Consider the following 27388-nt stretch of genomic DNA (forward strand, 5'->3'; position numbering starts at 1 on the left):
CTTGGCTGTGAAGGAACTCAAAGAGAAAGCAAGACGTGCACTTTTCGCCATTAATAAATCTATTAAATTTGATTTACCAATCAAAATTAGACTCAAAATATTTAAATCTGTTATAGAGCCCATTGCACTCTACGGCAGTGAGGTTTGGGGGCCCCTAACAAAAAATGACTTCCCAAACTGGGACAAACACCCTATAGAGGTTCTGCACACCGAATTCTGCAGGAGTATCCTACGTGTGCAGAGGAAAACCCCTAATAATGCATGCAGAGCTGAACTGGGCCAATACCCCCTAATATTAACCATCCAAAAACGAGACGTGAACTTCTATAAACACATTAAATCCAGCCACCCCCAATTGGATGACCAATCAGGAACAGAACCTCCAGAAGAGCCCCCTTACCCAATTAATCCTAAACATCACCCACCTTAACCCCGCCGACATTACACACTCTACACACCCCCACCACACACTCACCCAAACACTACGACCCAACCCGATCCTCACCAGACTAAAAGAACAGTACCACCACTACTGGACCCAGAGTATCCAACACCAACCCAAACTGCAGTGTTACTCAGCCCTGAACCGAGAGTACACCCTCGCAGAGTACCTCACACTGATCCCAGATCAGAACCTCAGGAAAGTCCTGACCATGTACCGACTCAGTGATCACAGCCTGGCCGTGGAGACGGGTCGGCACAGACGGACCTGGTTACCCAGAGAGTCCAGGCTGTGCTCTCACTGTGATTGGTCCGTGGTGGAGACAGAGTTGCACTTTCTGACCGAGTGTCCCAGGTACGCCCAGATCAGAGAGAGATTTTATGGACAAATGATCGACATCTCTCCTGAGTTCCTGCACTACAGTAACAATGAGAAACTCTCCTGTTTATTAGGAGAGAAGAGTAAACTCCTCCCACTCTCAGCTCTCTATATCACAGCCTGTCACAACCTGAGAGACAACCACTCTAAACAATAATCAATATCCATTATTAATCAATATTACCCCCTACTGTTCACTTATTTATATTTAGATTCTATATCTATATCTCTTTTCATTGATATGCCATTATTATTGTTAACATTGTTATTTCATATTTAATATTTAATATTTTTCATATCAATATTATTTAATCTATTCTTGTTTAAGTTGTTTTATTAGATTTTCTTTTTTCTTTGTGTTTATATTTGTGTATTGTTTGTCTGCTTTGGCAACAGTGTACCTTGTGACAGTCATGCCAATAAAGCTTTATTGAACTTGAACTTGAATACAGAGAGAGGAGGATACAGAGAGAGGAGGATACAGAGAGAGGAGGATACAGGGAGAGGAGGATACAGGGAGAGGAGGATACAGAGAGAGGAGGATACAGAGAGAGGAGGATACAGGGAGAGGAGGATACAGAGAGAGGAGGATACAGAGAGAGGAGGATACAGAGAAAGGAGGATACAGGGAGAGGAGAATACAGAGAGAGGAGGATACAGAGAGAGGAGGATACAGAGAGAGGAGAATACAGAGAGAGGAGGATACAGAGAGAGGAGGATACAGGGAGATGAGAATACAGAGAGAGGAGGATACATGGAGAGGAGGATACATGGAGAGGAGGATACAGAGAGAGGAGAATACAGGGAGAGGAGGATACAGGGAGAGGAGAATACAGAGAGAGGAGGATACAGAGAGAGGAGGATACAGGGAGAGGAGAATACAGGGAGAGGAGAATACAGAGAGAGGAGGATACAGAGAGAGGAGGATACAGGGAGAGGAGGATACAGGGAGATGAGAATACAGAGAGAGGAGGATACAGAGAAAGGAGGATACAGAGAAAGGAGGATACAGGGAGAGGAGGATACAGGGAGATGAGAATACAGAGAGAGGAGGATACAGAGAGAGGAGGATACAGAGAGAGGAGGATACAGGGAGAGGAGGGTACAGAGAGAGGAGGATACAGAGAGAGGAGGATACAGGGAGAGGAGGATACAGGGAGAGGAGGATAAAGGGAGAGGAGGCTACAGAGAGAGGAGGATACAGAGAGAGGAGAATACAGGGAGAGGAGAATACAGGGAGAGGAGGATACATGGAGAGGAGGATACAGAGAGAGGAGAATTCAGGGAGAGGAGGATACAGAAAGAGGAGAATACAGGTAGAGGAGGATACAGAGAGAGGGGGATATAGGGAGAGGAGAATACAGAGAGAGGAGGATACAGGGAGAGATACAAGGAGAATCCTGAAACTCTGTTTGCTGATTTTTATAAGACTGGGGAAGTAAGCAATCTTATCTTTTATTCAGAACACCCCAGCTCATGGCATAAAGCTCTGCTAAGTCACTACTCTTCTGTGAAAAAAGAAGGAATCTGTAATGGGTGGAAAATAAAAATAAAGGACCCAACAGACACAGAGACAATTATGGCCACAGTGAACATTTATAAAAATGGTACCATCATGGTGCAGGGAAACCCCAGTGTGTTCCAGGACTCTTTTCATAATCTTAAAGAAATTGCAAAGAAAGAAAAGTCCACTGTAAACACACTGCAGGAAGACAAGACAGATCTACAAAACACTACAACAGACCCCCCAGAGCCCCCAGCTCAGGAGCAGGAGGACACAGAACAGAACCAGCAGACTTCACTTTACACCTCCATCACCTCAATGAAAGAGCACTTTACACACTTAGAAATCGAGTTAGTACAACTCAGAGAGATGGTCCTAAAGCAGCAGTCTTACAATCAACCAAAGCTGGACAAGGACAGCTCCGAAAAAGAGTTGACAGCACTGAGAGAACAAGTTAAAGATCTAAAAATGATCATAGAGGAGGACAGACACACCTACAGAAAGGAGATGTCTGCATTGAGAGAGGAGCTAAAGCAGAGAGACAGCACAGTACAGAGTCTGACACAACAGCTGCTCTCCTTCAGTCAACATCAGAGCCCTCCATCAGCTCAAACCACCCAACTTCAGCCCTCACCCTCAACCTCCACCAACTCTCAACCACCTCCACTTGCTCCAGTCACCAGTTCTCAGCAGACTCCACCCAGTCAACAAGCACATGTGGAGTCCAACATCCAGGAAACTGAGAGAGAGGAGGGAAATCCAGGGCAATGTGACATTGCTCTGTTAATCGATTCCAACGGGAAATTCATTAATGAGAAAAAACTATTTCCCAAACACAGAGTGGTAAAACTCTGGTGCCCAACCACTAAAAAAGCACTGGAGCTCCTTACAGAAGAAAAACTAGGGTCACCGACCCACATTATAATCCACACCGGGACAAACGACCTCCGGAGTCAGCAAGAGAGAGTGGCCACCTCCCTGAGAGCAGTAATCGAGAAGGCCAACAACACCTTCTCTAATTCAAAAATTATCATCTCAACACTGTTGCCTCGCTGTCACATATAGGCCTGGGGATTCTCCTCCCAACCACCAGAGGTCACTCTCACCAGAATACTGAATGTGGTTCTGCATTAGGCGGCCATTTTGTCTTTGTCCTTGAGCCTTTATAAGGGCAAGCTTGTGTGTGATTCTTTGCAAGGTCTTGTATGTATCTCTGTTAATGTTTGCTGCAAGTCTGAGCCTGGATTTTGTTTATATTTATCTGATCTCTCGTGTTTCTGAACTTTTGGACTGTGTTTTGGATTTTTGCCTTTGGATTACCCTCTTTTGTACTTTTGCTGTGTGTTATATTAAACCTGCACTTGGATCCTATAAACCTGGTCTGCTGGGTCTTTCATGACACTCGCAAAGATTTTCACCCTTACACCATCCAGAAAATCAACGCCAGCATCTCCAGGGAATGTGCTCTCCGGCCAAACACCCACCTGGCCCATCACCCGACTCTGGATACCACCTGCCTCTATGATCACGTCCACCTTTTTAAAAATGTAGTGCCTACATTTGCAAAAATGCTGAAGGACATTGCACTGACGCGCAGGGTTATCCAGTACACCGCTGAACAAAACCTCAAGAGAACACGATCATCACAACAGACCCCAAGACCTGGAGGAGGAGCATCACAAGCCCCCCATCAGACACCTCAGCACCACACCTACAATCACCCACCACAGCCAGGCATGCAGAGGAGAATCCAGAGGAACCCTGTTCCTGCACATACAACAGCACCAGCACACACCACAGATTCCCCCCATGCACCAGTCCCACCATCAACTACCCAGCAGCTCCAGATCAGGCCTGGACCCCTGACCTACGCTCAGGTCGTCAGAGGAACAGCAAGCGCTAATGTGTCCGAACTCAGAGACATACAGCAGATGCTCAGTCACATCTGCACACGTCTGATGGGACATGGTCTATGATTAGAATAGCATACCTTTTATTTCATAAAGAATGGCATCATTTCAAATTTCAGTTTGGAACATTCAGGGTTTGAACTCTTCTCTTTTTAATTTAAAAAGCAGAAACCCTGAATTCATAAATGAAATTAAGGATATGGATATTTTGATACTGCAGGAGACATGGTGTAAAGGAGACGGTCCCACTGGTTGTCCTCCAGACCACAGAGAATTGGTTATTCCTTCCACAAAGTTAACAGGCGTTTCTCAGGGTAGGGACTCGGGGGGAATGCTTATTTGGTTTAAATCAGAACTAGCAAATTCTATTGAAATAGTAAAAAAAGGAGAAGATTATTTGTGGATAAAACTTAACAAACAGGCAATTTCAACCCCCCAAAATGTATTTATTTGTGCAATATACATCCCCCCAGCAGCATCCCCCTATTTTAAAGAAGAAACCTTCCAAAATTTAGAAAACGAAATTAGTCATTTCCAAACTCAAGGCCATGTAATGATCTGTGGGGACTTAAACGCTCGAACAGGAGAGCAACCTGACTTTATCAGCACAAAAGGAGATAATTTCATTACAGGAGATGATATACATTTTGGTACTCACTACCCCAGAGAAAACTGCGATAAATCAGTAAATTCACATGGAAGAAACCTACTGCAGCTCTGTCGAAGCCTGGGTCTGTACATTGTGAATGGACGAATGCGAGGTGACTCCTTCGGTAAGTTCACACACTGCTCAGCTCTTGGCAACAGTGTTGTAGATTATATAATAACAGATCTGGACACAACCTTCCTGAGAGCCTTCACAGTCAAGCCACTGACACCTCTCTCTGATCACAGCCAAATTACTGTATATCTAAACAAACCAGTTGGGAATGATGATTGGCAAAATCCCTGCAAACTTTACAAATTTAAACTACCTCCCAGATGGACTCAGGACAGTGCTGAAAAATATATTCACGCAATTAACAGCCAGCAAATCCAGACACTCCTTAACTCCTTTCTATCTCACACCTTTCCTCAGAATGCAGAGGGAGTTGACATGGCTGTGGAACATTTAAACAGAATTTTTGACCGTGCCATCCAAATTTCAAATTTAAGCATTAGAAAAAACAAACCCAATAAGACCCAAGAAAACAAATGGTTTGATCAGGACTGTAAAAACAAGAGGAAAGAACTAAGAAGGTTATCCAATCAGAAACACAGAGAACCTCATGATCAGGAATTACGCACAAAGTACTGTGAAGCACTTAAAGAATACAAACATATTCTAAGAATTAAAAAATACAAACATATACAAAATCAAATTAACAATTTAGAGGAATCAATTAATTCTAATTCATTCTGGAATCATTGGAAATCATTAAACCGAACAGATCATGAACAATTAACAATCATTAATGGAAATACATGGAGAAATCATTTTGAAAAATTGTACAGTACTCCATTAATAAATAGAAAACAATTTGAAATATCTGAAAAACTACAGGCATTTGAAACAATTATTAAGAATTCCCAGAACCCCCTCGACTTCCCAATTACAGAAAAGGAATTAGAGGAAAAACTAAAAAATATTCAGCCTAAAAAAGCCTGTGGAACAGATGGTGTGTTAAATGAAATGTTAAAAAACACAAATCATATATTCAAATTGGCTATGTTAAAACTATTTAATTTTATTTTTAATGTCGGCCACTTCCCAACTATGTGGAATGAAGGACTCATAACCCCTATTTTCAAAACCGGAGATAAATTTAACCCAAACAATTACAGAGGAATTTGTGTAAGTAGTAACCTAGGTAAGATATTCTGCAGCATCCTGAACAGCAGAATTACACAATTTCTAATAGAACATGACGTTCTGAGTAAAAATCAAATTGGCTTTTTACCAAACCACAGAACATCAGACCACATTTTCACCCTCCACACGCTCATTGATAAACATGTAACTCAAAATAAACACAAAATCTTTACCTGCTTTGTGGATTTCCATAAAGCTTTTGACTCAATTTGGCATACCGGATTATTTTATAAACTTATTGAGAATGGTGTTGGGGGGAGAACATATGATGTAATTAAATCGATGTACTCACAAAGTAAATGTGCAGTTAAAATTGAAAAGCTCAGAACAGACTTCTTTCCACAATCACGAGGAGTAAGACAAGGCTGTAGTCTGAGCCCCACTCTGTTTAATTTATATATTAATGAATTGGCAGAAAAATTGGATCAATCCAGTAATATACCTGGTCTTACTTTGGGTGACACCGAGGTCAAATGTCTTCTTTATGCAGACGACCTCGTTTTACTGTCCCCTACGAGAGAGGGACTACAACAAAGTCTCGAAATGCTGGAGGACTTTTGTCACACATGGGCTTTGAAAATAAACCACCAAAAAACCAAAATCATGGTGTTTCAAAAAGGGACAAAAAGTCAGGGGAATTTAAATTTTAAAATTAATAACACAAATATTGAATATACTAAAACATACACATATTTGGGTATAACATTCAGTTGTACTGGAAGTTTTGGCTTGGCTGTGAAGGAACTCAAAGAAAAAGCGAGAAGAGCTATTTTTGCCATTAAAAAATCTGTTAAATTTGAAATTCCCATTAAAATCTGGCTAAAATTATTTAAATCAATAATAGAACCCATTGCATTGTATGGTAGTGAGGTTTGGGGACCCCTCACTCAAAATGATTTTTTAAACTGGGACAAACACCCAATTGAAACTCTGCTCACAGAGTTCTGCAGGAATCTCCTCAGTGTGCAGAGGAAGACCCCGAACACGGCCTGCAGAGCAGAATTAGGACAGTACCCTCTAATAATTAACATTCAAAAAAGAGCCATAAACTTCTGGAAGCACATTAAATCTAGTGACCCCCACTCACTCCACTATAAAGCACTGACCTGCCAAGAGCTGAACATCCAGAGGAGTCCCCTAACCCAGCTGATCCTGAATCTCACTGACCTAACACACACCACCCAGCCCCACTACACACTCGCCCAAAACATTAAACCCAACCAAATTATTACCCAACAAAAACAGAAATACATCACACACTGGACTGAGACAGTAAAACAGCAGCACAGACTGCAGTGCTATTCGGCTCTGAACCGAGAATACACTCTGGCAGATTACCTGACAGAAATTAAAGATAGAAAACTGAGAAAGATGTTGAGCATGTACAGACTCAGTGAGCACAGCCTGGCCGTGGAGACCGGCCGGCGCAGGCAGAACTGGACACCCAGAGAGGCCAGACTGTGCTCTCACTGTGAGCTGGCAGTGGTGGAGACAGAGCTGCACTTCCTCACAGAGTGTCCAAAATACCACTCCATCAGGAGTTTATATTATAGGAAATTTAGCAGCGTCGCCCCCGAGTTCCTACACTGCACTAATACACACAAACTGCCCTACATACGGGGAGAGAGCAGAGAGCTGATCACACTCGCTGCCCAATACATTACAGCCTGTCACAACCTGAGAGACAACCAGTGAGACCGTCCACCAATCACTAATATCTGTACTTATATCTGTAATATGTTATATTGATATTAATATATTAATGTTACCTCTTTTACTTCTATTAATCTAACTTTAACATGCTTTATTACTACTTTTACTCATTTTCTTTATTAATAACTCAACCTTTTTAATATTACTGTTTTTTTTCTTTCTTTCTTTCTTTCTCTCTAATCTGTAGATTTATTTATGTATTTTATTTTTGTTATTATTAGTATTTTTTTTTTATTTATTTATTTATTTATTTATTTATTTTTTTTTTATAACGTCTGTTTACTTGTATTATTAATTGCTTTGGCAATAGTGTATGTAATTACATTCATGCTAATAAAGCACCTCTGAACTGAACTGAGAGGAGGCTACAGAGAGAGGAGGATAGAGGGAGAGGAGGATACAGAGAGAGGAGGATACAGAGAGAGGAGGATACAGAGAGAGGAGGATACAGGGAGAGGAGGATACAGGGAGAGGAGGATACAGAGAGAGGAGGATACAGGGAGAGGAGGATAGAGGGAGAGGAGGATACAGAGAGAGGAGGATACAGGGAGAGGAGGATAGAGGGAGAGGAGAATACAGAGAGAGGAGGATACAGAGAGAGGAGAATACAGGGAGAGGAGGATATAGTGAGAGGAGGATACAGGGAGAGGAGGATACAGGGAGAGGAGGATACAGGGAGAGGAGGATAGAGGGAGAGGAGAATACAGGGAGAGGAGGATACAGGGAGAGGAGAATACAGGGAGAGGAGGATACAGAAAGAGGAGAATACAGGGAGAGGAGGATATAGGGAGAGGAGAATACAGAGAGAGGAGGATACAGAAAGAGGAGAATACAGGGAGAGGAGGATATAGGGAGAGGAGAATACAGAGAGAGGAGGATACAGAGAGAGGAGGATACAGGGAGAGGAGAATACAGAGAGAGGAGGATACAGAAAGAGGAGAATACAGGGAGAGGAGGATATAGGGAGAGGAGAATACAGAGAGAGGAGAATACAGGGAGAGGAGGATACAGGGAGAGGAGGATACAGGGAGAGGAGGATAGAAGGAGAGGAGGATACAGGGGGAGGAGGATACAGGGAGAGGAGGATACAGAAAGAGGAGGATACAGGGAGAGGAGAATACAGGGAGAGGAGGATACAGAGAGAGGAGGATACAGGGAGAGGAGGATACAGAAAGAGGAGGATACAGGGAGAGGAGAATACAGGGAGAGGAGGATACAGAGAGAGGAGGATACAGGGAGAGGAGGATACAGAAAGAGGAGGATACAGGGAGAGGAGAATACAGAGAGAGGAGGATACAGAGAGAGGAGGATACAGGGAGAGGAGAATACAGAGAGAGGAGGATACAGAGAGAGGAGGATACAGGGAGAGGAGGATACAGAAAGAGGAGGATACAGGGAGAGGAGAATACAGAAAGAGGAGGATACAGGGAGAGGAGAATACAGGGAGAGGAGGATACAGAGAGAGGAGGATACAGGGAGAGGAGGATACAGAAAGAGGAGGATACAGGGAGAGGAGAATACAGAAAGAGGAGGATACAGGGAGAGGAGAATACAGGGAGAGGAGGATACAGAGAGAGGAGGATACAGGGAGAGGAGGATACAGAAAGAGGAGGATACAGGGAGAGGAGAATACAGGGAGAGGAGGATACAGAGAGAGGAGGATACAGGGAGAGGAGGATACAGAAAGAGGAGGATATAGGGAGAGGAGAATACAGAGAGAGGAGGATACAGAGAGAGGAGGATACAGGGAGAGGAGAATACAGAGAGAGGAGGATACAGAGAGAGGAGGATACAGGGAGAGGAGGATACAGAAAGAGGAGGATACAGGGAGAGGAGAATACAGAAAGAGGAGGATACAGGGAGAGGAGAATACAGGGAGAGGAGGATACAGAGAGAGGAGGATACAGGGAGAGGAGGATACAGAAAGAGGAGGATACAGGGAGAGGAGAATACAGGGAGAGGAGGATACAGAGAGAGGAGGATACAGGGAGAGGAGGATACAGAAAGAGGAGGATATAGGGAGAGGAGAATACAGAGAGAGGAGGATACAGAGAGAGGAGGATACAGGGAGAGGAGAATACAGAGAGAGGAGGATACAGAGAGAGGAGGATACAGGGAGAGGAGGATACAGAAAGAGGAGAATACAGGGAGAGGAGGATATAGGGAGAGGAGAATACAGAGAGAGGAGGATACAGAAAGAGGAGAATACAGGGAGAGGAGGATATAGGGAGAGGAGAATACAGAGAGAGGAGGATACAGAGAGAGGAGGATACAGGGAGAGGAGAATACAGAGAGAGGAGGATACAGAGAGAGGAGGATACAGGGAGAGGAGGATACAGAGAGAGGAGGATACAGGGAGAGGAGAATACAGAGAGAGGAGGATACAGGGAGAGGAGAATACAGGGAGAGGAGGATATAGGGAGAGGAGGATACAGGGAGAGGAGAATACAGGGAGCGGAGGATACAGGGGGAGGAGGATACAGGGAGAGGAGGATACAGGGGGAGGAGGATACAGGGAGAGGAGAATACAGAGAGAGGAGAATACAGAGAGAGGAGGATACAGGGAGAGGAGGATATAGGGAGAGGAGGATACAGGGAGAGGAGGATAGAGGGAGAGGAGGATACAGGGAGAGGAGAATACAGAGAGAGGAGGTTACAGAAAGAGGAGAATACAGGGAGAGGAGGATATAGGGAGAGGAGGATACAGGGAGAGGAGTATAGAGGGAGAGGAGGATACAGGGAGAGGAGGATACAGGGAGAGGAGAATACAGAGAGAGGAGGATACAGAGAGAGGAGGATACAGGGAGAGGAGGATACAGGGAGAGGAGGATACAGGGAGAGGAGAATACAGAGAGAGGAGGATACAGGGAGAGGAGGATACAGGGAGAGGAGAATACAGAGAGAGGAGAATACAGAGAGAGGAGGATACAGGGAGAGGAGGATACAGGGAGAGGAGAATACAGAGAGAGGAGAATACAGAGAGAGGAGGATACAGGGAGAGGAGGATACAGGGAGAGGAGAATACAGAGAGAGGAGGATACAGAGAGAGGAGGATACAGGGAGAGGAGGATACAGGGAGAGGAGAATACAGAGAGAGGAGAATACAGAGAGAGGAGGATACAGGGAGAGGAGGATACAGGGAGAGGAGAATACAGAGAGAGGAGAATACAGAGAGAGGAGGATACAGGGAGAGGAGGATACAGGGAGAGGAGAATACAGAGAGAGGAGGATACAGAGAGAGGAGGATACAGGGAGAGGAGGATATAGAGAGAGGAGGATACAGGGAGAGGAGAATACAGAGAGAGGAGGATACAGGGAGAGGAGGATACAGAGAGAGGAGGATACAGAGAGAGGAGGATACAGAAAGAGGAGAATACAGGGAGAGGAGGATATAGAGAGAGGAGGATACAGGGAGAGGAGGCTACAGGGAGAGGGAGAGGGAGCAGTGTCCAAAAAGCATCTTATCTGTGAAGTAAGTTTTTAATAGCTCAGTAAAACACTAAAAATACAATAAATACAAACAGCAAATTTACAAAAGCAGAGCTTTTACAGCTCCGTTTTCCTTAAAACATCTCCTAATCTCTCCCTACCTGAGTTTAATAGAGTTATTTCTCATCATGTCAACACCTGGTTTGGTAAATTAGGTGAGTTGCTGACGGAACTGAACATAATATACACATGCTGGCTGAGGAGCATCCAGGAAAAATCTGGAATCTCTACACTTTGTTCTTTTGCTTCAGGCTCACAGGATATCAAATACTTAGTAAAAATGAGAATTTCATGTTATGTTTTACTGTATTTATGTTTATTGCATCTGTTCAATTCATATGTGGTCCTTTTTTTCCGGGAAAAACCCTCATATTGCTGAGATTTACTTTACTGAAACATTTGCACAATACTGTATATTATACATGTGCTTTGAATTAATCAAAATTTTTTTTCAACAAACTTAGCATACTGTGTTATATTTCATGGTTTGTAGTTTTATTATATAATGCATTTTTATAATATATATATATATATATATATATATACATATAGTTAATTATTTAAGACTGTAGGTAATTGGAGGAACTGTAAATTAAGAACTATTGTACAGTGTAACTGCTTCTTTATGCTATGCATATGGCAATAAAATGCTTAAATTTGAACATTTTCTGTGGCTGTTTATTTTAGAAATGTATGTGGCAGTGACCAATTTCTGTCTTTACATTTTCTTATTCAGAAATTATTGATAGATATTTTATTAAATGTAATAATATACCAAAAATAACATGTTGTGCAACATATAATATTCTAGTTTATTTTCCAGTAAACAGTAATCAGTAAAAAACTTCCTCCATCACTGTGTACAGACTGTACTGAACTGAATCTGGGACAGCTAGCTCAGATAACGTGACCACAACAGATACTTTATGGCCTAATGTGTCATAAGACTCAGGGCCAAAGGCTGTTACTTCTGTAAAAAGGAAGTGGCTACAGAGTTAGAAAATTTAAAACCAGTGACCGACCCAACAAATCCTTTCCTTTCAGCATGGGACAAGCAGAGGCAAAATCCGAAACTCGACCGGTAGGATATATATATATATATATACTCTATATTATGCATTTATTTTACACTAACTTCCACAGAGCGTAGTGCAGTTGTTGCAGATATTGTAATGTTGTAACTGAATTCTTAAAACTTGAAAACAGTGAAACATTCATTAGTCAGGTAGATGTATAGCTACTAGGGTTTAAAATATTTTTGTAACAGTTAAAACTTTTTACTCAAGTAAAAGTGTAAAAGAACTGGTTTCAAATCTACTTAAAGTATAAAAGTAAACGTAATGTGAGGGGAAGAATGCCATTAAGGACAAAAGCTAAGGACACACCACAGGGCCTATAGTGCACTACACCCCCTCCCCCAAACATTTTTCTATATACTATTTACATTTATTATACCTGTTCTTACGTTTTTTTTTTACTTCATAGTGTTATTTACTTAAGACTGTTGGTAATTAGAGGAACTGCAAAGTCAGAATCTCATTGTACAATGTAACTGCTTCTTTCTGCTGTGTCTATGACAGTAAAACTGTATTTAAATTTTTAGATTCAGAATTTATTGGTAGATATTGTTACAGTTTTTTTTGTTAGTGTCCCACTTTTTTAATTATTAACCATATTATTATTCCATTTAAACTTCAATATTATATCTTTCAGAAGTCTTCCTGTGTGACTAAAGATTGTATATTTTATTTAAACCTTGCCTTTTGTTTTCCGACCTCGATTTTTGCCTTTGCCTTCTCTGTGGATTTTTCCTGTATTACCTGGACTGTTTATCGTTTCTGTTATTTTTGGATTTTCTCTGATACTGCTGGCCTTGTGTATGACCATTGGACTGCCTCACTATCCTGTAATGGTCTTTGCCTCCATCTTTTTGCTGGCGTTATATACTCTTTTATGTTTACTATCTGTACATCCTGTGGGTTTTTAATAAAATCCTTAACTGGTTCCGCAAGTGTCTGTATTCTGTACCCCACCACAGAAATCCCAAGTTGCAAAAGTTGATTTCAGGGAGGTTACCCCAATTCCGGGAGATTATATGTGACTCGCGGGCATCAGGGAGCCACTACAGGTAGCTTCAGGGAGACTTGGTTTGTCTGCCACCATGACATTAACAGGGTTTACTAAAGATGTGACACAAACATACTTTAAAAATGTTCAATTATTAGAAGCCACAAAATCATTTAAAAGTAATTTAATCATTTACTAGAACTAATGCTATGCTCCATTTACCTTGAATGTTGGAGCAGGGAATGGTGTCACAACGAGTTGATTGCGTTTCAGTTACATTTCCAGATATCAACTATTATTGATAGCATTATTACAGGTTAGCATTGTTAGCAATACCATTTACTAACAACACATTATACAGTATTTTACACATCCAACCCCCATGCAACCATATTCACAGACAGAATTAAACTGTAATGCATGTATAATTGATGCAATGAAACTTATAGATAGAAGTGAGGAATAATCTAAATTATAATGCTGCTGTTAATACTGTTGATGTGGGGGCAGCCATCTTGGATCCTTAACTCAGGCATGGGCAGGCATAACTCAGGCTCTCCTCACTTTCCGAGTAGTAGTGCTTCAGTTAACATTTCTAACTCGGAACTAGAAAGTTCAAACAGAGCGCAGGATATGTGTAGAATTAATAAAACTAATGCATTTCATCAAATAAAAAAGGTCTAAAATATTTTTTGTTGTATCACTTTACTTGGATGGTCCATTATATATGCCTCATAGATGCTCACTTAACATTCGAGTTGCATTCAACTACCATTAAACTAAAACTGTACCAGTAAAAGTCTGAACACACCTTCTCATTTAATGTTTTTCTTTATTTCTTTATTTAATTTATTTTCTACATTGTAGATGGAGTGTTTCAGGTCTTTCAAACATCATACACTCTCACCCAGGTGACCCAGCTGGGGTTGATAAGGCCCCAGCTTGTGTCCAGGTAGCGCTACCACACCCACGGTTCTCCTCTCCTTATCAACAGCCACCTTGAGGCAACTTCTGCTGCCTCAGTGGCCTCCTTATTGGCCCTTCGCTTGCAGGCCCCACTGATGCCCAAGATGTTGTAGGCCCTGCAGAGAGATCGGCCAGCGAACCCTCTGCAACCAACCTCAATGGGCTCACACCGTGCTCGCCACCCGTTGTTGACTCCTCCACAAGCTCTGCATACTTCGCCCTCTTCCTCTCGTTGGCCTCCTCAATCCGCTCCTCCCAGGGTACAGTGAGTTCAAGGAAAACAATCTGCTTGGAGGTCTTGGAGATCAGCACTATATCTGGCCGTAGTGTTGTAGTGGCAGCATTTTCTGGGAATGGGAACCTTCAACTCCCAGTCTTGTGCTGTTGTAAGCAGGCCAGTTGAGGCAGCCCTGGCAGCTGATAGTGGATTCTCCCAATGGTGAACAAAAGTGATTGTGTTCTTGGCTTGGCGGAAGCGCTTGCACTGGGTAATTCTCCAGCTGATGGTGTTCGCTATGGCCTTTAGGACTTGGCGAGTGCCCCTCGCCCAGGGCTTTTGGACAGCAACTGAGGATATGTTCCAGGGTCCCTCTCTTCATACACAGGTTGCAGACTGCTGACTCCACCAATCCCCAGCTGAACAAGTTGGATGGGCTTGGTAGAACATCGTAGACAGCCTGGTTTAGGAATCGTATGCGATGAGGTTCTGATTTCCACAGCTCGGCCCCTGAGACTTTGCGTTCCACGGCACGCTCCCATCTTGTCCAGGCTCCCTGCTGCCGCATTCCAACTGTCCTGCTGGCCCACACCTACTCTATCGATGCCCGCACTTCTTGCTGCAACAGTAATCTCCTTTGCTTCCCTTGTGCATTTCCACAGTGAAGCGGTGTGCCACTACCCAGACCTGCTCTTCCCTGGGTCACCACTCCCACCAGAGCCTTGTGCCGTAACCATGACTCAGCCACATCCATCACCTCTGCCGCCCTCCACCTCCGCCCTGTCCTCACCTCGTTCCTAGCCTGAGAGACTTTTGGGTCCTCCGATTCTGTATTGCAGCATTTCCCTGGCACGGCTCACCTTGAACTCCTCATTCAAGCTGCTGATGGGGAGCTTCAACTTGATGTTCTTTCCATACAGACCCAGCCACATCCGTAGAAATCTGCTGACTCTCCTCTCAAAGTCCTCGGTGGTGGAGATTGGGACCTCATAAATCAGGAGCGGCCAAAGAATACATGGGAGGATGCCGTTTTGGTAAACCCAAGCCTTGAACTTGCCAGGTAGGTCTGACTTGTCTACTGTGGTTAGCCAGGCTTCCAGCTCAAGGTTGGTGGCACGAATTGCCTCTGTGTCTTTCAGACTTGTGTCAAACACCTTTCCCAAGCTTTTCACTGGTTTCTCCGTGATGGATGGTATCTGGGTATCAACAAGTGTGAAGCGGAATTGCTGGCAACCTTTCCTTTCTTCAACACCAGAGATCTGCACTTTGCTGGCTTAAAGCACATGCGCGCCCATGTGGTCACCTCCTCCAGTCCTTTCAGGATCCATCTGCTGCCTGGAACGTGTGGTGTTGTCACTCTCAGATCGTCCATAAAGGCCCTAATGGGTGGCTGGCGGACACCGGACTTTGTGAGGGGGCCTCTGCACTGGCCCTCTGCAGCCTTCACCAGCATGTTCATGGCGAGTGCAAATAAAATCACTGAGATGGTACACCCAGTTATGATCCCCTTCTCAAGTCTGTGCCAGTCTGGTTTTGTTGACCCAGTTGACACTCTCAAACTGAAACTGTCATAGTAGTCCAGAATGAGATTTCTAAACTTGTCTGGGATGTGGTGCCAGCGTAGGGCTTCCTCAACCAATTTGTGGGGTATGGACCCATAGGTGTTTGTGAGGTCCAGCCACAGTACCACCAGGTCCCCCTTGTTCTCCCGGGCTTCCCTGATTAGCTGCGTGACCACACCTGTATGCTCCAGACACCCTGGCACCTTCAGGATCCCTCCCTTCTGGACAGAGGTGTCAATGTATGAGTTCTTCAGGAGGTAGTCAGTCAGGCGCCTGGCAACAATGCTGAAAAATATCTTTCCCTCAACACTGAGCAGCGAGATGGTTCTGAAATGGTCGATGGTCTTTGACTCTTCCTCCTTTGGAATCCACACTCCTTCCGCGAACCGCCACTGTTGGGCAACCTTTCCCCTTCTCCATATGACCTTCAGGATTTTCCAAAGCCTATGGAGGAGCTTCGGGCAGTTCTTATAGACCCTATAAGGTACTCCGCTTGGTCCTGGGGCTGAACGTGCCCTAGCCTTCTTGATAACCTCCTAGGTCTCCTTCCAGCTGGGCTCCTTCCCGTCAAAGTCCAGGGACGGTTTTGGTGGATTGATCAGGTGCTGGCAGTGGCCTAGATCTTGCTGTCTGGATTCATCGCAAAAGGTGTTTCTGAGGTGGTGGTCGATCTTCGCTTTGGAGCAGGTGAGCTGGCCACTTCCCTTCTTCCCAAGCAGCTGCTTTGTGAATCCAAAGGGGTTTGCAATGAAGGCAGCCCACTTCCTGGCCCTCTCTTTCCTCCTTCTTCTGTGCCACTCAGCTCTCCTAAGAGTCATAAGTTTCTTTCGGAGGATACTGCGCAGCTCTGTTAGAGGTCCCCTCTCCTCCTCTCTTGCTTCTTTGAACCTCTTCCTCAGGCTCTTCAACTCAACAATGCTATGCCTCAGGGGTTTGTTTACATTACTAAACCTCGTGATGCCGGCAGAGGGGGAGGTTCTTGTGATAATCTACCGCGAGAAGTGGAGGGTAGTGCCAGTGACTATTCAAGAACACCACTCATTTGAAGCTACCATCTGCCAGCTCTCTGGACCAACTCCCACTATTATTGCTGCCCTGTATCGGCCCCCCGAAGCACAATAAGGATTTTACTACTGAACTTGCAGACTTCCTGATGCACCTTAGCTCAGTTTCACCAAACATCATACTCTTGGGAGTTTTTAATATCCATGTGGACAATGATAACAATTCTCTTACCAAAGTTTTCTTATCCTGCCTGGACAGTTTTGGTTTACAACAACATACTGATTTTCCCACGCATATTAAAGGACATATTCTGGACTTAATTTGCTGCTCAGGTGTTAAACCTGTTGATTGTAAAGCTGATTCCCTCCCTTTCTCTGATCACATGTTTTTATCATTTGGAGTTAATATTGCACTTTCCAAATAAAATCCTTCACGCAATATAACTTTACGTAAAATCAAGGACACCAACTTGGACAATCTATCTTCTTATATTAACAGTCTCCCCAGTATTGATCGGTCTTCCACCCCAGATAAATTGCTCTCCCACTATAATATATCCCTTCATATGCTCCTAAACATCTCGCTCCACCCCAAACCAGATCTGTTTCATTCACGCATACTGCACCCTGGTTTACCCCAACTCTTAGACAGTTAAAAGCAACAGGCCGTCAACTCGAGAGACTCCATAGGAAATTTGGTCTCCCTGTACACAAAGAGATGTATTCAAATCACATTCTTCACTACAAAGATTGCATTGCTACAGCCAAATCCACCTATTACTCACATTTAATTAGTTCAAATGAGGGTAACTCTAAGGCCCTATTCTCCCTATTTGCAAAAAATACTAAACCACTAGATCCACTTCCTTCCCAACTGTATTGTTCTGATTTTTGTAACACATTGGCATCATTTTTCACCTTAAAAATAGCACAGATCCATCAGCAACTTTTACCAACTGCCCCTCTAACTACAACTGATCCAGTCCTACTTGTCCCCCCAAATTCAAACTCATTTTCATTTTTTCCCTCCCTTCAGTCAATGACATCTCTAAATTAATTCGAAATTCAAAATCATCAACCTGCCAATTAGATCCTCTTCCAACTGCTCTTGTTAAAGCTAGCCTTCCTTCTCTGTCCCCTCTTATCACAGACATTATACATTCTTCCCTTACCACTGGTGTCTTTCCTCTTGCTCTCAAAACAGCTGCAATAACCCCAATACTCAAGAAACCTGGTTTAGATCCTAATGACCTCAATAACTTTCGCCCCATTTCAAATCTTCCATTTATTTCCAAAATTCTTGAAAAAGCAGTTGCTGCTCAATTACATGCCCATCTGACTTCCAATAATTTATTTGAACAATTCCAATCTGGTTTTCAACCATTCCACAGCACTGAAACAGCACTTCTTAAGATCACCAACAACCTCCTCCTTGCTGCTGATTCTGGTCCATTATCCATCCTCCTTCTGCTTGATCTAACTGCGGCCTTTGACACAATTTCACATGACATCCTTCTTGACAGACTTTCTTCTCTTGGCATTGTAAATATACCTTTCTTCTGGTTTCATTCCTATCTTTCTGGCTGCACTCTTCAGCTAAAATCATTTACATCTCATTCTGTTCCTGTTACCTCAGGTGTACCCCAGGGCTCTGTCCTGGGACCCCTGTTATTCATTATATACCTTCTCCCCCTTGGTTACATTTTCCGGAAGCATCATATTCAGTTTCACTGCTACGCGGATGACACCCAGCTCTACCTTTCAACCAAACCAAATTCTACTCTCTCACCTACATCCCTCACAGATTGTCTCCTTGAAATAAAATATTGGTTCACCTTAAACTTTCTGAAATTAAACTGCAATAAAACAGAACTTCTTTTGATTGGCAATAAATCAACACTAAGTAAACCTCATAATTGTAACATTCTGGTTGACAACTCCTCCATTTTTCCATCCCCTCAGGTCAAGAGTCTGGGTGTCATCCTCGATAGCACCCTCTCTTTCACCTCCCATGTCAATAATATCACTCGGTCAGCCTATTTCCATCTTCGAAATATTAATCGTCTCCGTCCTTCTCTCACTCCTCATTCTACTGCTATCCTGGTTCATAGTCTGGTTACCTCTCGTTTAGATTATTGTAATTCTCTTCTTTTTGGTCTACCGCAGAAAACCCTTCATAAATTGCAACTGGTTCAGAATTCAGCCGCCCGTATAATTACACGTACCCCTTCAATCCATCATATTACACCTGTTTTACAACAGCTCCACTGGCTTCCCATTTCATATCGCATTAACTATAAAATACTCCTCCTAACCTTCAAAGCTCTCCACAGTCTTGCTCCTCCTTATTTTTCTGACCTCCTTCATGTTGCTAAACCTGCCCATATTCTCAGATCCTCTTCTTCTGTACATCTCACTGTTCCCCCTGCCCGTCTTGTTAGTATGAAGAGCGGCTGAATGCTCTGCTCCCAGGCTCTGGAATTCACTCCCACCTGATCTCCGTAATTCAGACTCATTGCCACAATTTAAATCTAAGCTACAAAAACTCACCTGTTCAAAATTGCATATAAATTGTGACTGTAACTCTTCTTTCTTAACACTATTTTGCACTGATTTTATTGTATATTTTTATATTTCTATTTACTGAGTATTTTATACTTCTTATTATTGTTTATTATTTACTGTGTATTCTATATTTCTATTATTGCGTATTTTATTTTTTGTTTTGATTTATGATGATGTGTAAGGTGACCTTGAGTGCCAAGAAAGGCGCCCTCAAATAAAATGTATTACTATTATTAACTCTTGCCTAAGCTGGTGGATCTTGTTTGCCCTGTTGTTCTTAGTGTAAGAAAGGTTTCCTGCTCTCTTATCCTCTACTCCAAACCTCTCAGCTGCTAGTCCGATGTTCTGATGTTCTGCGTGGGTCTGGGTCTTGTGTCACTTGGAGGTTCTGGGCACTGTGGTTTGACTCCGGGCCTTGCTCCTCATGCGTCTCACCAGGGATGTTCCCTGAGCGCTGTGTTACAGGTTTTCACACATTTCATCTTGGCCTGGTGGATCTTCAGGCCCCGTGGGTTTTTGCACACTTTGCCTAAAAAGCATGTGCATGTGCGCTCGTTGTCATGTTTCTATTGCTATACCTCGGTTGATCAGGCCCCAGCTTGTGTCCAGGTAGCGCTACCACTTCCACGGCTCTCCTCTCCTTATCAACAGCCACCTTGAGGCAACTTCTGCTGCCTCAGTGGCCTCCTTATTGGCCCTTCGCTTGCAGGCCCCACTGATGCCCAAGATGTTGTAGGCCCTGCAGAGAGATTGGCCAGCAACCAACCTCAATGCTCGCCACCCAATGTTCCGGCACTCCCCCACAAGCTCTGCATACTTTGCCTCTACTACTTGCCTCTACCTCTCGTTGGCCTCCTCAATCCGCTCCTCCCAGGGTACAGTGAGTTCAAGGAGAACAATCTGCTTGGAGGTCTTGGAGATCAGCACTATATCTGGCCGCAGTGTTGTAGTGGCAGCATTTTCTGGGAATTTAAGTCCCCCTCTTCATGCACAGGTTGCAGACTGGTGACTCCACCAATCCCCAGCTGAACAAGTTGGATGGGCTTGGTAGAACATCGTAGACAGCCTGGATCAGGAATCGTATGTGATGAGGTTCTGATTTCCACAGCTCTGCCCATGAGACTTTGCGTTCCACGGCACGCTCCCATCTTGTCCAGGCTCCCTGCTGCCGCATTCCAACTGTCCTGCTGGCTCACTCCTACTCTATTGATGCATGAAGGAAAAGCAGCAACTATTGTTCAGCTCCTCAAGATGCTGAGAAAACTATTCCAGGTGACTCTCCCTCATGAAGACACTGAGATTAAAGAACAAGAGTGTGCAGATCTGTCCTCAAGGCTATTTACAGTTTTTCTCTATTGCTTAAACACATTTCCTGATACTGCCCCTCATTTTTCACAAACTCTAAACACAAAACACTTTTCTAAAGCTACGTACACACAACCCACAGTCTCTTTTCAAAACCAACCCATCACACTAAAACAGTTGCTCATATGCTCAAAAGCAAACTTTGAAACCACAATACCGCTCAAGGCCTGCAAAAATGTACACACTACTGAGCATCATTAACCACATTACCAAAAATATTGCTAACACAATTTTCAGTGTGAGACTGTTCTTTTTACAGTTTCACGACTGCATGGATGCATTTGAGCAACCCTTATTTATTCTCAAATTGGGCATTTACTATAGATTTGTGCATTTCATAGGAGTAATGAATAATGCAGAAAATGCAGTAATATCACAACTCAATGCAGAAATGAGTACTGTAAACTCCATGGGGGATCCATTACACACAATAGATACAGTACAGTAACAACTGAAAACACAATGTTCAGGCTGCGATTTCTTTTATTACAGTACATTATACATGTAAATTGACACAGTATGTTGTATGTTGACACTGAAATAATTGGGCGGCATCACATCGTCAGGCTGGGTCGGGCCACAGGACCTCATCAACATTGCAATATTGTCCATAGCCAAACAACGTGGGAAGAATGCCGTGGCAGGCCGCACCCAGCCTTGGAATGCCTCCACAGCCACATCATCACAGGCCAGGCCATAGCCCTGAGAAGGTTCTCTCTGGTGTAAGGTTGGCGGTCATAGACCTTCCACCGCCATGATGAGAAGACCTCTTCTATTGGGTTTAGGAATGGAGAGTAGGGTGGCAGACACACATTAATAAATTGCTGGTTGATGTTAAACCACTCTCTGACCTAGATGCTGCGATGGAAACTAACATTGTCCCAGAGGATGACATATATGGGAAGACCAGTCGGCCCAGGATTCTGCTGGTCGTGGTGATCAGCTGGCCCAGCATTCGGGTGGTCATTGTCATGCAAAACATCCCTCTAGAACTCATGGCAGCGCAGAAAGTGATGTTTCCTCCACGTTGGCCGGGCACATCAACAATAACTCTTCATCCTATGATGTTACGGCCTCTCCTCCTCCTTTTTGTGAGGTTGAAGCCAGCCTCATCCACAAATAAAAATTCATGGGGTCTGGCCATGGACTCCAACTCGAAGATCCACTGTGGAAACAAATAGCGTTTTCAGGTCAATAAAGGTCAAAAAAGTCAATACAGCACATTACAGTATGTTAGTATAGTATTGCATGTAAAGTACTGTAGGCCACCGTTTACATGGATTGTACTGTACTTACTTGCACATACTGGTGACGGAGGTGTTTTATTCTGTCAGAGTTGCGCTCAAAGGGTACCCTATAGGCCTGCTTCATGCATACTCTCTGACGCTTGAGGACTCTGTCTATGGTTGTCAGGCTGACATTGTCAATCTTCTGAAAGTTCAAATTGTCACCAATGATCTTCTCCTGTATCTCCCGTAGTCTCATCACATTGTTCTCCCGAACCATATCCACAATGAGGACCTCTTGGGCTGGTGTGAATCTGGAAGGCCTCCCACCTGCAAATGGCAATCTTTCAACTCTATTCAGAAATGGTCCTTGCAGTACACACTTTTACTGTAACCATGATTGCACTTGTCTGTATGTAGGTGCACTCCACTATAGTACTGTATACTGTAAACATCTAGTGTAGTGACTAAAAGCCTAGTACATACAGTACCTGTTGTGTGATGCTGAGGTTGGACTCGATGTGTTTAGAGTTTTGAGAAAAAGGGGATGGGTTTGTGAACAGTGTCTACGGGTGAATTGTGTTTGTGGTTGTGGCAAATGGGGGATATTTTTACTAAATGTGTTGAGGTAACTGGTCATTTGGTTTAGAGTACTGGGTTTTATGTGTTTTGGCAATAGAGAAAAACTGTAATATTCATTGTAAAATCATCAATGTACAAAATCATAAATAGTAAGAAAACACAATAAATAAGAAGAGTTGTGTTCAAATTTTTACATGGTACTGTTTGTAATAAATGCAACTAGACTCTCGGCTGAATGAAAATGATTGTCAATGCTTATACTAACCTTAACTCTAATCTTAAACAATGACATCAACCTAATACTTCAATCTTACCCTGAACCTAGCTCTTGAAGGTTAATGTTAGGGTATAGGGTTAGATGTAAGGTTATATTCAATAGAGAATCATTTACAATTAACAAAAAAAAAATCAGTTGCCTTCAATGGTCATTTAGTAGAATGTTAGTTCAGGGCTATGTGGCATTAACAATGTACCATCCAACTAAAGTGTTTCCATTCTTTTAATAAAAAATAAGATCCAAAAGGCACCCATCTCAGAGTAGCACCCATACTTTTGGTACAACCCACAGGTAATGTGTCACGAGACTGATCTTGTTTTTTCCAATCAAATAAGAAATAATTTCAACAAAATGATACATTCGTTATACATTTGTGTTGAATTCCTCCTTTACAGTGCTATAGTTTTAGATAGAGGTTTTTCAATGTAGCTCTGGGGTCTATTTGTTGGCCTAACAAATTGCTAGAATTAGAATTATGGGTATATTTGGCTCTGATATTTTGAATCATCTAATTTTAATGTTTGACCTGACATATTTTAAGAACCACATACATTGTCTTACAGGTTGTGAAAAGCCGGCTCCAGCGGATAAAGAAACACATTCGAGGTCTGTGTTTGTTTGTATTTCTATAACCCCAATTCCAAAAAAGTTGGTGCTATGTGTAAAATGTAAATAAAAAAATAAAATAAATAAAATGTGCACATTTCATAGACCCATATTTTATTTACAGTAGAACAGAAAATATCCAGTATCAGATACTGAAAGTGAGACATTTTGCCATTTCATAAAAAAATGACATTTGAAACTTGATGGCAGCAATACAAAAAAATATTGGGTCAGGGCCATGTCTACCATTGTGTAGCGTCCCCTCTTCTTTTCACAGCAGTCTATAAACGTCTGAGAAGGAGAAGCACCCAGACTCTTCTGAAAAACAACACTGTTGTGATGGATGCATCTCTTGATACAAGCATACAATATACTGTTCTATAAGTGCTGTTGTATACACTGCATTTACACTGCCTTTCAACATGTGTAAGTTGTCCATGCCATAGGCATTAAATATAACCCCATACCAAATAAACTGGATGGTTCCTCTCCTTTTAAGTCCACAGAATATGAAGTCCATGGTTTCCAAATATAATGTCACATTTAAATTCATATCACATTAGAACTTTTTTTTTAGAACAATAGAACAATTTTTCCTTTGTCCATTTGATATGAGTTTAACACAGATCTGGTCTGGATGGTGTTGATATATCGCTTCATCTTTGCATAATACAGCTTTAATGTATTTTTGAAAGATCTTTAGCATCTTAAATTGATCAACTGCTTTATTCACAATGAATTCTCCAGATTCTCGGAATCTTTTGAGGATATTTATACATTTGGGCTTCCAATTTTATGTGAAGGAATACTTTTCTGAAAGTGTTTTCAGTTGGTGAACTCTTCCACTCTAAAATGCTCTTTTATATCCAGTCATGTGTTAGTTCAGCTGTTTTTTATTGCCACTTACTTTTTACGTCTTCTGTTACCCTTGTTCCATTTTCAGAGGCATTGCAGCCTCAGGTTCAGGTTCTAAATGAGTTAATGATTTTCATAATATGGTAAAGAAAGCTCACTTTCAACGTCTGATACAGTATTTGTTTTTGTTTTATTGTGAATAAACTATGATAAGATTTGCAGATCATTGCATTCTTGTTTTTATGTACAGTGCCTTAAAAAAGACTTCACACCCCTTAAGCGATTCCAGGTTTTTTCACATTTCACCCACAAACTTAAACACATTTTATTAGGTTTTTTAGGTTATAGACACATAAAGTAATTGTGAAGTGAAAATTTAATTATTCTGTTCACAGCACCTTCATGTTTGCTCTGTCCCTTACATTCCATTTCACATGGCTTACTTTCAAAACTATCTTTCTTTTGGTCACTCTTTTATAAAGGTCAGATTTGTGGAGTACACAAATAGTAGTTGTCCTGTGGACAGATTCTCCCACCTGAGCTGTGGATCTCAGCAGCTCCTCCAGAGTGACCCTGGGCCTCTTGGCTGCTTCTCTAATAATTACTGCTTTCCTTGAATTGGCTATCTGCCTTGTTATGTTTGTAGTGCCATACTCCTTCCATTTTTAGATGATGTATTGTGATTTGTGAAATGTTTATAGCTTTGGAAACGTTTTTATAACCTAACCTTTTGGGTTTTAAGCTTGATACTTCTCCACAACTGTATCTCTGATACAGTTGTGGTCCATGGTTTGTTTTCATGATGCTGTTTGATCACTAATGTTTTCTAACAAACCACTGAGGCCTTTACAGAACAGCTGCAGTTATACTAAGATTAAATTACACACAGGTGGACACTCTTCACTAATTAAGTGTCTTTTTTTATAATTTTCTTCCAATTTCCAAGACATTTTGATTTTATACAATGGATTTGATGTTTTAAGGGTATCAGAGTACAGGGAGCTGAATACAAATGCATGCAATTTTATTTATGAATACTTTTTTAAGGCACTGTATATTAAGTAACATTTTACAAACCATGACAAACTTTTTAAAAATTGGTATTTTAAATTGTTTACATTTATAAATGATATAAACATATAACAACGTGTGACAGCACTGTGATGAGGTATGTGTTTGTGGATGCAGGTAAAAGCACTGGCAAAAGCAAAGTGCTGCAGCTGGTTCTGGTCGGTCCACAGGGTTCTGGGAAGAGCTCAGCAGGAAACAGCATCCTGGGCAGGGCAGCATTTACAACTGACACCAGAACACCTACCTGCCAGACTGAGACCGGTGAGATTGGCAGCCGAACTCTCACTGTAGTGGACACACCAGGCCTAACCGGCGATTTGGATTCTGATCAGGAGGTGATTGAGACAATCTCAAAAGCATGTCAAGATCTCCTTGAATTGCCAATCATTTTCCTATTAGTGGTGCCTCTAGGGTGGAATGCAGAGAAGTCTCAGGATGGCTCAGTCCCCCATGTCCTCAAACATGCTCTTGGTAAGGTTTCTCTGGACCACTTGATGGTCCTCGTCTCTTACACTGACCAGGACCAGCAGGACACATCTGAGAATGAGAGCTTTCTGAGGAAGGGAGGACATCTAAAGCTGACTGTGGATCAGTGTGGCGGATGGTACCACCTGTTTAACATTGTCCATATGGGTGGTACCCAGTTCTCAGAGCTGCTTGACAAGCTTGAGAAAATGATGCACAAGGGTAAAAAGATGCAGGAGTTTGATGCCGACCCGGAAGAACAATTCAAAGCATTCAGCAAAACACCAATCAATCAACGCGAGATCCCAAAGCAGCAGGGCCCGATACAAAACGAAACACCAGTATCTGCCACTCCTGAGAGAAAAGAGGAAGCAGGAGGGATGTCCTCAGTCAGAAAAAACATTCAGAAACTGGAAAACCAAATGAAGAGAGAGCGAGAGGTGGAGGAGGAACACGCAAGACAGAGAAATTTAGAGTACAGAGCACAGTTACTGAAAATTAGAGAGATGATAGTCACCTTAAAGAAATAGTCAATTAAACACATTATCCTGTTCAATCAATTCAAACATGAATTTTCTTAAATCCAACAATGTTTTCTAATTGATCATTGATAAATGCATGTATATTGGGAAGAAGATGGAAGCAACACAATGAGGAAAGGAGAGCATTGTAAGAGAGTGAGAGTTAGTTATGGGATTCTGCGTGTACAGTAACAAATGTTTGGACAAACCTCTTCTCGTTCAGTGTTTTATTTCTTTTTAGGATTTTTTACATTGTAAATGTAATATTGACGACATTAAATCAAATCAAATCAAATCAAATTTATTTGTATAGCGCTTTTTACAACAGGTGTTGGCACAAAGCAGCTTTACAGAAACATGATTACAGGACAAAGAGTCAGGCAAAACATTACACATAGAAAATACAGAATACAGAACCCCCAGTGAAAAACTCCCTCAGAGCTGCAGGAGGAGGAAGAAACCTTGGGAGGACCAAGACTCACATTAAAGGGGGGACCATCCTACCACTGGTCAAACGGCTTTTAAATAGAAATGTAAAAAGTCTTTTATACATCTATATAGGTTTTATGTACTCAGGAGTGTAATAGCGCCACTAATGGCTTGGATGTAATCTGTAGTGGAGAGTAAGATGGTCGATGAACAGCTGATCTGTGGTGATGGTGGAGAAGAGCTGACTTCAGAAACTTCCATCAGTCTGGCCGGACAGGAGACGCGAGAGCCTGAGGGTCCAACATCGGTATCGGGTCAGACA

At 42.5% G+C, this 27388-nt stretch overlaps 1 protein-coding gene across 1 annotated transcript; it reads left to right on the forward strand.

The window, feature by feature from the left end:
- Window positions 1-12262: 12262 nt before the first annotated feature.
- Window positions 12263-26845, forward strand: LOC111197656 (GTPase IMAP family member 2). Its single transcript, XM_022687153.2, has 3 exons — window positions 12263-12369; window positions 23683-23725; window positions 25769-26845. The coding sequence occupies exons 1-3, from the start codon at window positions 12334-12336 to the stop codon at window positions 26644-26646; spliced, it is 957 nt and encodes a 318-aa protein (XP_022542874.2). The 5' UTR covers window positions 12263-12333; the 3' UTR covers window positions 26647-26845.
- Window positions 26846-27388: the final 543 nt, after the last annotated feature.

This window comes from Astyanax mexicanus, unplaced genomic scaffold (assembly GCF_023375975.1).
Source record: "Astyanax mexicanus isolate ESR-SI-001 unplaced genomic scaffold, AstMex3_surface scaffold_36, whole genome shotgun sequence".
Lineage (NCBI taxonomy): Eukaryota > Metazoa > Chordata > Actinopteri > Characiformes > Acestrorhamphidae > Astyanax > Astyanax mexicanus.

Coding starts and splice junctions, on each gene's coding strand:
- LOC111197656 (XM_022687153.2), top strand. CDS start 12,334: ATGGGACAAGCAGAGGCAAAATCCGAAACTCGACCG. Junction 12,370..23,682: donor CAAAATCCGAAACTCGACCG/GTAGGATATATA, acceptor ATTGTCTTACAG/GTTGTGAAAAGCCGGCTCCA. Junction 23,726..25,768: donor GATAAAGAAACACATTCGAG/GTCTGTGTTTGT, acceptor TTGTGGATGCAG/GTAAAAGCACTGGCAAAAGC.